This window comes from Danio aesculapii, chromosome 9, assembly GCF_903798145.1.
Source record: "Danio aesculapii chromosome 9, fDanAes4.1, whole genome shotgun sequence".
Classification (NCBI taxonomy): domain Eukaryota; kingdom Metazoa; phylum Chordata; class Actinopteri; order Cypriniformes; family Danionidae; genus Danio; species Danio aesculapii.
The window spans coordinates 35,113,274-35,125,871 of NC_079443.1; the positions used below are offsets into that span (position 1 = coordinate 35,113,274).

General features: G+C 35.0%; 1 protein-coding gene across 1 annotated transcript; it reads right to left on the reverse strand.

Moving 5' to 3' along the window:
* Positions 1-589: 589 nt before the first annotated feature.
* Positions 590-6,864, reverse strand: slc35a5 (solute carrier family 35 member A5). The gene is made up of 7 exons (XM_056465567.1): positions 6,805-6,864; positions 5,761-5,953; positions 5,536-5,634; positions 5,317-5,450; positions 5,050-5,117; positions 2,568-3,336; positions 590-762 (listed from the first exon to the last, which is right to left on the reverse strand). Exons 1-7 carry the CDS (start codon positions 6,862-6,864, stop codon positions 694-696), a joined length of 1,392 nt encoding a protein of 463 aa, XP_056321542.1. The 3' UTR covers positions 590-693.
* Between the last annotated feature and the right edge of the window lie 5,734 nt (positions 6,865-12,598).

The following is a 12,598-nucleotide window of genomic DNA, read 5'->3' on the forward strand; positions in this document are numbered from 1 at the left end:
CCAGAAATCCAAGTGTTTTTGAAAGATCATATAAACAAGGAGTGTCAAACTCAGTTCCTGGTGGGCCACAACCCTGCACAGTGTAGTTCCAACCCTGCTCCAACAAGCTTAGGGGATCAATTAGTTTGATCAGGTGTGTTTAATTAGGGTTAGATCTAAACTGTGCTGTGGCACCCCAGAAACTGAGTTTGACACCTGTGATGTAAACAAATATTTTAAATAATATCTGAAATAATATTTTAACAAATATCGTCAACACATATACCACAGAACGATATCCGCAATGTGGCACATTACAAGCGATGCTTTGAAATGATGATTATGTTCTCATTAGAGAAGTATAGAACAGTCTTACCTTAACACCTGCACCATTAGTTTATATCCTTCATTTAACTACTGTATGAAAGAAAAAACATTTTTGCAAAGCCTCCTGTAGTTATTACATACTATAATATGTAAATTGTATCTAACATTACAACTCCCTTACCCTAGACAATAAAACATCATAAAAATACTCGTAATGGTTGAAGAAACAAGAGGGAGGACAATATATTAAACATCTCTTTGCATCTCACACAAACATTCCATGTGACTGGAACAGGTATCATTCTTTTAATACATACATGTAATACATTTACAGCCTCATCACAGAATATTTACATGATAATTAATTACAAAGAGTTCAAATCCCACTCAGAAAGACTCTTCTTCTGATTCACTCTCTGTGTTAGCCTTGGTTAACCTCTCCAACTCTTCCCCGTCCTAAAATAAAAAGACAAGATGAAATCCTTAAATACTTTATACATTAAAAGCTGTCATCCTATTCTGTACAACAACCAAAGAAAAAAAGATAAAGCCGAAGTTCAACCAAAACTAAAAGATTTACCCATCATTTACTCTCCCTCAGTTCGTTCCAAATTTTTCAAGATCTACACACTGCAGTCTGTAGTACAATGACGTACTGGATCAGGTCCAATAAGTAGTGAACATTGTAACACCTATATGCTACTGTGACTTGGGTTCAGGGTTGGGGTAGGTGTAGACCTTAATAACCCATGTCACGGTGGTGCAGTGGGTAGCACGATCGCCTCACAGCAAGAAGGTCGCTGGATCAGTTGGCATTTCTGTGTGGAGTTTGCACGTTCGCCCAGTGTTCCCGTGGGTCTCCTCCGGGTGCTCCGGTTTCCCCCACAAGTCCAAAGACATGTACAGGTGAATTGGGTAAGCTAAATGGTCCATAGTGTGTGTGTGAAAGAGTCTGTATGGATTTTTCCCAGTGCTGGGTTGCAGCTGCAAGGGCATCTGCTGCGTAAAACATGCTGGATAAGTTGGCGGTTCATTCCGCTGTGGTGACTCCAGATTAATAAAGGGACTAAGCCAAAAAGAAAATCAATGAATGAATGAATGAATTATTGTTTCTTGCAACAAACGCTTGCACATGCAAGTTCACTACATATTGGACTTGATCTGGTGCGTCACCGTGTTTCAGGCTGCAGTGAGAACATACAACATTTTTGGGGAATTTTTGGAGTTTTGTTTTTCTGTTAGCCATTAACTTCCACAGTAGGAAAAAATATTACCATTTCGAACATTCTCGAAAATCTTTTATGTGTTTTACAGAAGAAACTTTCTCTGGAACAGGGGTGTCCAAACTCTGTCCTGGTGGGCCCTGCAGATTTTAGCTCCAACTTGCATTAACACATCTGCACGGATGTTTCTAGAAAGCCTAGTAGCGCTTGATTAGCTAGCCCAGGAGTGTCTGATTGGGGTTGGAACTAAACTTTGCAGGACACCGTCCCTCCATGACCGAGTTTGGGCACCCCTGGTCTGAAAGTGGAGTATGAGTAAAATATGTTATAATTTTCATTTTTGTGTGAGCTATCCGTTTAATGGTTGTATGGATAACAGACTGTATTTATGTAAACCCTTGCTTTTCTAAATAAACAAGCTGGGTAGACTGGTGTCTTTGAGTTCTTCTTCGTTTTTAAGTGCCAAGTCAACTTAAAACAAAACATTGTTTTCTTAGAAATGTTGTTTTGTTCCTATTTTAAATATCAAAAACTCCTAAATCATAAATCATTTATAGACAAGTAAAATAATATATTGTTTTACCTCAAAACAAGCAAAATAATCTGTCAGTGGGGTCTTTCCTGAAAGCAGGACAACTTTTACTTTGAAGACATTTTAGATATTTGGACTAGAATCAAGACAAAAGTAACATCTTTTTTTGTAGTGTGTTTTTCTTAAGAATATAAAGTAAACTTTCTTTAAATCTTTAAAATCTTCAATTCTGTAGCACCTCGCAAGAGCAAGTGTCAAAATGCCACTAATGAAATTCCCTGATGTATGGTATATTTGATCTTTAAATGAATCCAATAATCCAAGGTAGGGCTCTTCCAAATTGTGTTTTCATTATGTGGAATTCAGGTTCCTGCTAGCTTAATCAGATTACAGTTTGCCAGTCCTTCTCTACAAAGATCCCCTTTGTTTAAACTGTGTGCGCTTCAAACAAAATAAGCGAGAAATGAATTAAATGTAATAAAACCAAGTCTATATTTGACTCTTACCCCTCTTGACCTCTCGAACACCTCGCCATTGATGACTCTGAGCCTCTCCTGCTGAAGAGTGTATTCCGGATCCTTTATTTTACTGCTATGGTAGATAAAGATGGACAGAAGTACCACAGGCGCCTGCATGAAGAAATCTATTGATGGCCGGAAGTCAAACAGGAAGAGAGAGAGAGCGGTGACCACGACAGTTGTGATCTGGCCAGTCAACACATGGAACATATTATCCCGAAACTTCAAAATAAAAGCCACCGACAGGCCCAGAGCAGCTGTGACAAAGACCAGCGCGATGGAGAAGACATTGTGTCCATAGAGGATTCCACAATGCAGTGTTAAATCGCGGTAGTCGGCATGCAGGAGCAGTGTGAGGCTGTTGAAGAGAAAACCGAACAGGTAGAGCTTGCTGTTCTGGATGAATATGCTCTCCACCAGCTGCTCCCCTTCCTTAAGGATCTTCTCATTGTAGATGTTCGCCAGAGCGGAGATAAAGCACTGAAGGAGCAAGAGGATGTAACCCAGGCCGAAGCCGTTTAGCTTGTGGATGAGCTGACTGTCCCACAGCTCACGGCTCCAGAAGCTTTCATTGTGGCTTTGATGCTCTTGATGGAGATGCGTGTATTTTAGGCAGCTGTTGGAAGGGGTGGAGATGTGAGCTGGGTGGAGGCCGTGAACGGCGATGGCATGCTGGTCGCCACCACCAGTGGTCAAGGACACAATGGACAGAAACAATATGATCAAAGATGCCCACTGCACCCAAGACAAGCGCCTCCTGCAGGACAAAGAATGGTCAGGAACTGATCGTTTTGGATATCCAACAAACAATTTAGATCAGGAGTTCTCAAACATTTATTTTTAAAGCAAATACACTTCTTTCTTTTAGCACAAATCTGTATTTTACAGTACTCTTTTAAAAAAATGTTAAAAATAATTATTCAATTGTCGTTTGATTGCAATTTAAAAGATTAAAGATTTATGCTTTATTTGATTTCCGTTCTTTGTTGGTAATACATTTCTGTTCAAATGAAAATCCAGAAAAATAAGATAGCAATGGTAATAAAGAATTCTAAATAAATTTGTAATAAAATAAACATTTCATTAAGCCAATTATATTAAAATGTAGAAAAATATTTCAATACTTAAATTCTTAGTATTAACTGCAGGTTAACTATGCTTATATATAATAACTTAAAAGTTAAAAGTGTTAAAAGCTATTAGTAACTAGTTGATGAGTTAAAGTTATGGTAACTAATAAAGTTAATAACCTTAACTTTTCTGATTTTGACTGTAGTGCAGTTATGTCCACTTTATGTAAAGCTGCTGTGAAACAATAATTATTGTGAAAAGCACTACACAAATAAACTTGAATTGAATTGAATTAGTTGTGCTTTTGATTACTAAGCTTTCCTTAACTGTTACCCAACTTTTTGAATTCACACTTGACAATGATGATTTATGCATATTAAATGTAGTTTGTCAAAATAAGTTACGTTTTAGAACACATAAAAATGTATTAAACGTGTACTGAAAACAGTTGATATATTTCAATTCCGACAGTTCAATTTCAATTCCATTAAAACATAATGCAAAAAAATGAAAGAGGCAATTATTATTTTGAGAATTTAACTAAATTATTAAGAAAATTATCAAATGAAATCAGGTATACAGAATCATAAAACAAAAATATATATGTTTTTAAATCAGTTTTAATCAATTAGGCACACGTTTTGATTAATAAATGTTAACAATTTAAAAATGCAGAAAATAAAAACTATAAAAACGCAATCCAGAAAAAAATTAATTGTTTTAATTAGGACTGTGCGATTAATTGAAATCGAATCGCGATATGAAACGTTGCGATTAGCTAAAAATCGCAAGAGGCTGTGATATGAAATATATGTATTATTTAATTTCCCTGCCCAGAGCAAATGCATGACTGCCATCTGTGTGTGGCTGGTTCAAGCCTCGGCTGGGTCAGTTGTGGTTTGCATGTTCTCCCCGCTTTCATGTGGGTTTCCTCCGGGTGCTCCGGTTTCCCCCACCATCCAAAGACATGCGGTACAGGTGAATTAGATAGGCTAAATTGTCTGTAGTGTATGGATGTTTCCCAGAGATGGGTTGCAGCTGGAAGGGCATCCGCTGCGTAAAATATGTGCTGGATAAGTTGGCAATTCATTCCGCTGTGGCAACCCCGGATTAATAATGGGACTAAGCCGAAAAGAAAATGAATGAATGAATGAATGTTTACAGAAAGGTAAGGTCATTTTATTTGTGTTCACTGTTTGCTCTAGAGAAAAAAATGTGTGTTTCATTTTTGAATATTTAAAAACAAACTTGAATAAATGTTTAACTTAAGTTAATATCGCTTCAGTTCCTAACTAACACTCGCTGCATTTTTGTAGTAAGAAGCCCTGTCTGTAAGGTGTCTTTGGCCCCAAAATGTTTGAGAACCCATGCTTTAAATAACAAAAAAGTAAGCACTTACTTCAGAACCACTCGGAAAAGAAGGGCTGTTGTAAAAATAACAATATTGGAGAACAACACTGCCATGGCCTAATAAAACATGAGAAAAAAATATGGATATTATATAAGTTTGTTTATATTTTTGTATTTTGCCACCACATGAATTTTAAAAATATATTTTAAAATAGAAAAGTCATTTAAATCTAGTTGTATTTCACTAAAGTAGTAACTAAAAAGAGTATGTTATGTTTATACATCAGGGCTAAGCCTACGTAATAGTCCAACTTACGGGTTGCAGATATGTCATCACATAGAAGATTATGAGGTTGTCAAGGAAGTACAGGAATGCAGGAACAGACCACTTCAAGTAACTGAGAAAAGAGGAGCCAGAGGAACATCCTAAATCTTTATATGAGCGGCCCTCTGGAGGAAAAAAAAAGCAAGTTTGAATATATGCTAGATATGTAGATAGCATGGCACGAGAATAGTATTGTGTTTTCTGACTTACCTCGAATAACCACCCGTACTGACATCACTAAACAAAATACTAGTTTGATGGCCTCTGCCATTAAATTCACAGATGCAGGAAGAAAGTCATATTTGTTTTCTGTAGGGAAGAACAGGGGTTGAAACAATATTTAAAAATACTCTTTGTTATGTATTCATAGCTTTGGGTAAGCAATTATACAAACAGTTTATCAAGTTCTTCAAGGATGGTATAATTTTACATTACCTTCATTGGCTGAGAACTTTAGTAATAGGATGCGACTGGTTCCTAATGTCACAAAACCCAGCCCCAAAGCCAAAGTGTAGGCTGAAGATCTTGAGCAGATCCGTGAGCAGGGACAGCAGCAACCGCATGAAGAAGAGGAAGATGACGACAACGAAGAGGAGTATCGGGCCATTGTGAAGAACGTTTGCTGAGGCTGGTTAGAGGAGGATAAACAGGATCATGAGAAAACATCAGCCAATCATATATTCATAACACCGAACCAGAAAATGTAAAAGTATATGTGTGTTCATGAAATAATTAGTCACTTTTGAAATGATTAATCACACTCAAGAACACTTTGTCAAGACTTGTCAAATTCATTGGCTTAAATTCACATATGACATTGTATACACTAAATTCAACAGCCTCTGAGGGAAATAGAGTGTGCATAGAAACCTCATTTTCAATACACACCTCTTAAATGTTTTATTATTATTACAGTAAATCTGAGGTCAAACATTTCATAACCAGATTATCTCAAATGCTACATATCACATTTTAAAGCTTTTGTTTACAATATGACTCACAAACACAGACAAGCAACAACATAAGCAGAGATTAAATCATGGAATCAGTGACGACTATTGTAGTTTATAGATTACAGACAATTCAGAACGGAGCGAACATTGCATCCTTCACATAAGACACAATGTTCAGTGACACTATTTTACATTTTACAACGTTCAGTACAACTATATTCAACATCAGTACAAAATGAATGACTACACATTATTATTATTAATATTACTACTTTATAAATGAAACAGACAGTGTAAATATGAGAATGAAGCACTAACGCTAAAAAATATATAAACATGAGATGCATTGGAAAACAAAACAGTTCAATGTTGTGTCTCGTCACATTCTGTACAGCTCAAGATTGTTCGAACGCGTTACAAATGAAATGTATTATCCAGTTCCACAATAGGACATTTAAAATGTGTCTACTATAATGCGAATGTGGTGATAAAGTACATATAAATACAAATTCGCTGCTTTATTTACCTGCCCATATGTTCTCACAAGAGCAAAGAACCTGCCCACGGCTTCCGCATCCTTGCGCATGCGTACAAAAGCTACGTCATCGTTTGTTGACGTTGCAGGGCAACATGCTTTACTTATTAATATTAGACAATACCCGGGTGATTCTCACGAAAACTTAGTTTAAAAATTTTCAAACATGAATTTTTAAAAATTTTTAAATTAACTTTTTGTTTTTGCAGATAATTTAAACAATGTCTGGAGCATTTGTCAACGTTAATTAAAATATACATACATATCATTTAGTACCTTTTTGAGCATAATTTCCAAAGTAATTAAAAATCTCATTACCGCAACAGCCTGCAAAATCGACCCTGTTAAAAAAGTGAATTCACTTTGACATTTTTTAAAAAGGGATTACTAACAGTCATGTGGAGTAACTTGAGATTCTGAAATAACAATTATTTTTTAATTAACAGGGTTTTTTATTTTGATTATCATTACCGAAACACCTTACACAACTGACAACAGTTTTTACAGTCTAGTACAGCTTTAACCCTCTGGTGTCCCTAATTTGGGAATCAAACTTGTGGTCTTAGCCGGTCAAAGAGATGAACACCTGTAAAGTACCAACAGTTTTTTAGCTAATTCAATCAAATTTATATTTCTATTATTTTGAATTGGGGGGTGGGGGTGTTGTGGTAAAATTTATATATTTTTGCAGTAATTAACAAGTTTTTCCATTGAAAACAATGGCATTTTTGCCATTTTTATTTTTAATTATGTTTAACCCAGTGCAGTATTTCAAAGTACTGTCTGTCTGCGCACTGCCACTTGTAAAGGCGTAAAGTTATGGAGACCTACATGGCCAAACTATGTTGTTGGCAAGATATCGATGTACATCAGTTTTTAACGTCTACACCTACTCCACACCTAAACTCAATCATCACAGATATTAATGTACAGTCATGATTTGTGGAGGCCTTCATATTTGATGCACTCGAAGAAGTCAGTGAGTTGCTAAATAAATTAATATAATATTTCAAATGAATAGGTTGTGGATAATTTTAGAGAAAACTCTCAGAAAATGTTGCCTTGTACGTAATTCCACCATCTTGCCAACAACATCTCGTTGTGACATCTCGCATGGTTCAATGGGATCTCGATAATTGCAAGTTACGCCTCTTTAACTTACTAAAAGTTATGCCCCCATTTTTAGTTACGCCTCTTTCTTGCAGTCCACACATATGGATATGGATATTCTTGCAGTCTTCACCAAGCATTCCCAGGTCAAATAGAAACTGCCATTTAAAAACAAAAACAATACACCATCTGGTATTAAAAAAAGAAAGAATACAAGCTATGACATGGTGTAACCACTTGGTTCTAGTATTACTATGTTTATAATGCTGCTTGTGAATTCAGTACTTGTTTAGGAATTACTAAGGAATTGTGGATTTGAATTTACATCTAGACAACCTAAAATACTTCTTTCTGACCAGGTTTCGACGTGTATTGTTTGACAAGGTGATTTGAAGTGTTAATTTTTGTATTTTGATTACTGTAAAAACTATAGCTACTGTATAAAGAGACTACACAAAAGGCTTCACTTTGTATGATGCAGTGTGTTTGTTTTTCACACTTAGTGTCACCCCCTGTGCACTTTTGTCAGCATCATGGTGAATTAGTATTTTTGCAAACAAAATATTTTCTGAACGTTCTTATTTGACTTAATGGTGTGTGTGCGCGCGCGGGTGTGTGTGTGTGTGTGTGTGTGTGTGTGTGTGTGTGTGTGTGTGTGTGTGTGTGCAGATTCAAACTAAATTATTAACTTAAATGACTACATTTCCTAACACTGTAGAGTTATTTTTAGTAAATACACCTGCTGATCTATATCTCCAAATCCAAACCCTCTCTTTTCTTCCTTCTGTACTCCTCAAGTAGTTCTGGGTTGCTGTACAATTTTTCCCAATTTTTCCTTTCTAAAGCATCACTTTTTTCACTTGCTGACTGTCTACAATGAAACAAATCAAAGCAAAATATTAACAGTTGGTACATTTTTAAATTTAACATTAAATTCAAAACAGTTAGTTGAATCTAGTTTGCAATTTACTTAAATTCTCATTCCTGAAACAGACGTTCTCTCTACCGCAACTGTCATTAAATGGTTGCGGTAAATGAGAAAAAAATTGCGGAGAATGAGGTGCCTCAATATGTTTTGCTACTAATAGGGAAGCTATGATGATTTAGCTATTTTTTACTCAGTGCAATTAAAAAAGTTAATTTTCAAAAAAATGGAAATTTAACAATAATGTAGACGTAGACAACTACCTGCTTCGGTAGTGATATAATCAAAAAGTCGTGTAACCATTTTGGCCACTGGAGAAAATTTTATATTAAACTGGAGAAATATGAAAGATCTTTTTTTCTGGCAGCCATCTTGAAACAACTGGCCCATGTGCTCCTTCATTCAAAATTAAACTTTATTTAAACTCTTTATGTGTTTTTAAACAGTACTTTAAATGGTTGCGGAGGATGAGAACATCTGTCATGGACACATCATTTTTCAGCCTTTTCTCATTATCATTATTTATGAAAATTCTGTAAACTATTTGTTCTGCCATGTAAAATAATCTATCAGAATAATTCATATGTTTTTATGCTTAAATTTTCATGCTAATTTGTTTAAATGCCAACATAACACCCATTCAAACATACCTAGAGACGTTTCGGTAAATTCAGTGGAAAATGCTGTAAAATTATTATAATTAAATAAATTGTGTTGAAATTACACAATGTGCTTCATAGAGAACAGTGTTGTCTTTATTCTAATGTTTTTTGTTTCACCAAATTACTAAGTTTTATATTTAAAATCTTAAGTGCCATGTTGTTTTAATGGTTTCATGAGGATAATCCACCCCCTTTCACACGTGCGAACATGTCCTTTGTAAAAATAGCTTTAAAGTCATTCTGGTAATTTTACTGGTAGCCTATTCTCTGTGGTAGGCTAATGAATATGTGTTCAGATCAAACCCTTGGTAAACATTTGAACAGAATTTTAGGATACGTTTTTACTCACTGACTGTAAAATCTGCAACAATTTATTTGTTGGTTGGACAAGGAATGAATTGATTATACAGAAGCTCTTTTAAAATTTTAACAAATTTTATAAATAAGAGTCCTTTTCAAATGATAATACTTGGAATAAACCATTGAATTTCTATTCACATGCTGTTTAATTCTGTGTAAAGTCAAAGTACTACAAAAGCAAATCCATTAATGAATTGGTTACAAATTTTACTTGTAACCTTGAAAGAGTGCGAAGACTGAGCACTCTTTTAAAAAACCAAAGCTGTCATTCAGCTTAGTTCATTGCACATCTCACAAATAAGTTCATTATATTCAGTAAAGCTCTCTACATTGCACAGTGATTTGTATTAAATGTCTACACTTTGCTTATTATAACAATTGAGAAGACTGAGGTTGTAGAACTCAAAACTGAACAAAAACTCTGTCAGTTTTAGTGGTGATGAGTGGATTCTGACAAGCAACCGGTCATCATGTCCAGGAAATCAACTTATGAGACTTTGTTAGCCTCATTTCACAACACTGTAAAAAAAAGTTGTAAATGTGTTGCACAAACACAAATATGCAATGAGCATTTGCCAAATCCGTTTTTGCCAACATCCTATTGCAAATTAGAGGCCACTCTTTCCTTCGTTTGAGGGTTTCTAGTACCTGTAAAAAATCTTGTGTGCTATTTACTTAAAAAAATATTGGTAACACTATTGCACATATTATTTTAATGAGTTTGAAATCTTGAAATCTTTGAAATCATGTGAAAATTACACATTTTTTTGAGTGTTAGATGAGGATTTTAATATTATTAGTGGAATGTGCTTTTATAATTTAAGCAAATCCACCACCATTTACTCATATTTATTTTTTAGTAAAAACCACTTGAAAGAATCATGTGAAAATGAAATTGAGTGATAGAGGATGAATTTAAGATTATTAGTGGAATGTGCTTTATGATTTAAGCAAATAAGCCACCATTTGCTCAAATTTATGAAAATTACTCATTCATATGTATAATATGTAATTTAGAATGAAATACATACGCAATGCATTTTTGCCAAATATCATTTTATTACATGGTCCACTGATAACAAAATGGTGCATACAATTTTACAAAATTTTTAAAAATTTACAGCAATGTTAAGCTCTGAAAAAGGTCCTTTATCCATGTCATGGAAAAAAAAGTTCTGTCAACTTTCTTTTGTAGGAATAGTCACATTTTAGACACAATCTGACAGAATTTGTGTATTGCACAACATATAAAACCAGTGTAAACGCTGTATCCTAAAATATGTAATATAATTTAGCTACTGTGATGGTCATGTAAGAGTGGAGAACATGAGATTGATTCCTGTGACGCTCCAGAGACAGACGAGTCCTCGCTGAGGCCAGCTTCCAGACTCCGCCACTGAAACTGCAGCTCTGCACAAGACGTTTGGCCAGCGGAGAAATTAAAATGGTCGTGCCCAACTGAGCCTGGTTCTCTCAAGGTTTTTTTTCTTCACTTCTGCTATTAGTGAAGTTTTTTTCCCTCTCCGCTGTCGCCACTGGCTTGCATGGTTCGGGATCTGTAGAGCTGCGCATCGTTGGATTTGCTCTTCAGTATTTGGACTCTCAGTAGTGATTATTAAACCACACTGAACTGAGCTAAACTGAACTGAACTTAAACACTACAAACTGAACTACACTGTTCCTATTTACTGTGACCTTTTATGTGAAGCTGCTTTGACACAATCTACATTGTATAAGCGCTATACAAATAAAGGTGAATTTAATTGAATTGAATTGAATAATTAACCAATCAATGCAGTGAAAATTTCCCCAAAAGTTTGTAGCCGTGAATTTGTGTCAGAAACTTATTATCCTTATAAAAAACTTATATTTTTGGGTGATTTTAATTTGTGAAATACTTGTATAAATTCAGTTCAGCAATTTTAGATTTTCCAAGCCAGCCATGACTCACTTATCCTCCAAGACAATGCAGAAGTCCTCATGGTTGGTCATCCCTCTGGCAGACAGCAATTCTGTACCAATTCTGTAATCATTCTCACATTTATCTCTTGATTTTATTAGCGAAATCTTCTCAATATTTTATAATAAATGCAGAATATTAATTTTTAAAAGAAAATATGACCATTATTTTTAATGACCACATCAATTTTTTTAATGAAAATTACAAGCCTCTGGCCTGATTAATTTCTTTAGCCTTGGCTTGACTACGTTAAACATTTAATGTGTTGCTAATGTTACGCAATGTTTCTGTTCACCATCTCAGACAGCCGCCTTCTAAAAACAAACATCCTTAGGAGGAAACACACTGAATATCATAGATAATGGTAATACGTAGTTAAGTGTCAAGTACAGTACATGTCTGTGACAGTAGGAAACAGGAGAGATTTCAAACTGTTTTTTTGAAGCTCTCTTTGGTGTAGTGAAGTTTTGAGGAGACAATGCTCAGCAATCTTGACTCTTTAATAAGAACATAATTTATCTTAAGGTATATAAAAACACCAGACAGATATGTAAACATGATTTCCACCACAGAGGTATTAGATGTTAAATCTCATGTTGAAAAAAATGTATTCTCTGCATCTGTCTGGAAATTTAATGAGGATGGTGTGTTAAACAAAATCTCAAGTACATATTTGCCCACCAGGCACTTCTTCGGAAGCTTTGTTTTTCTTGAGTCATGTGCAGCATGGTTTCCAATAACAAACATTTTCAGTAGTAGGAACTGATC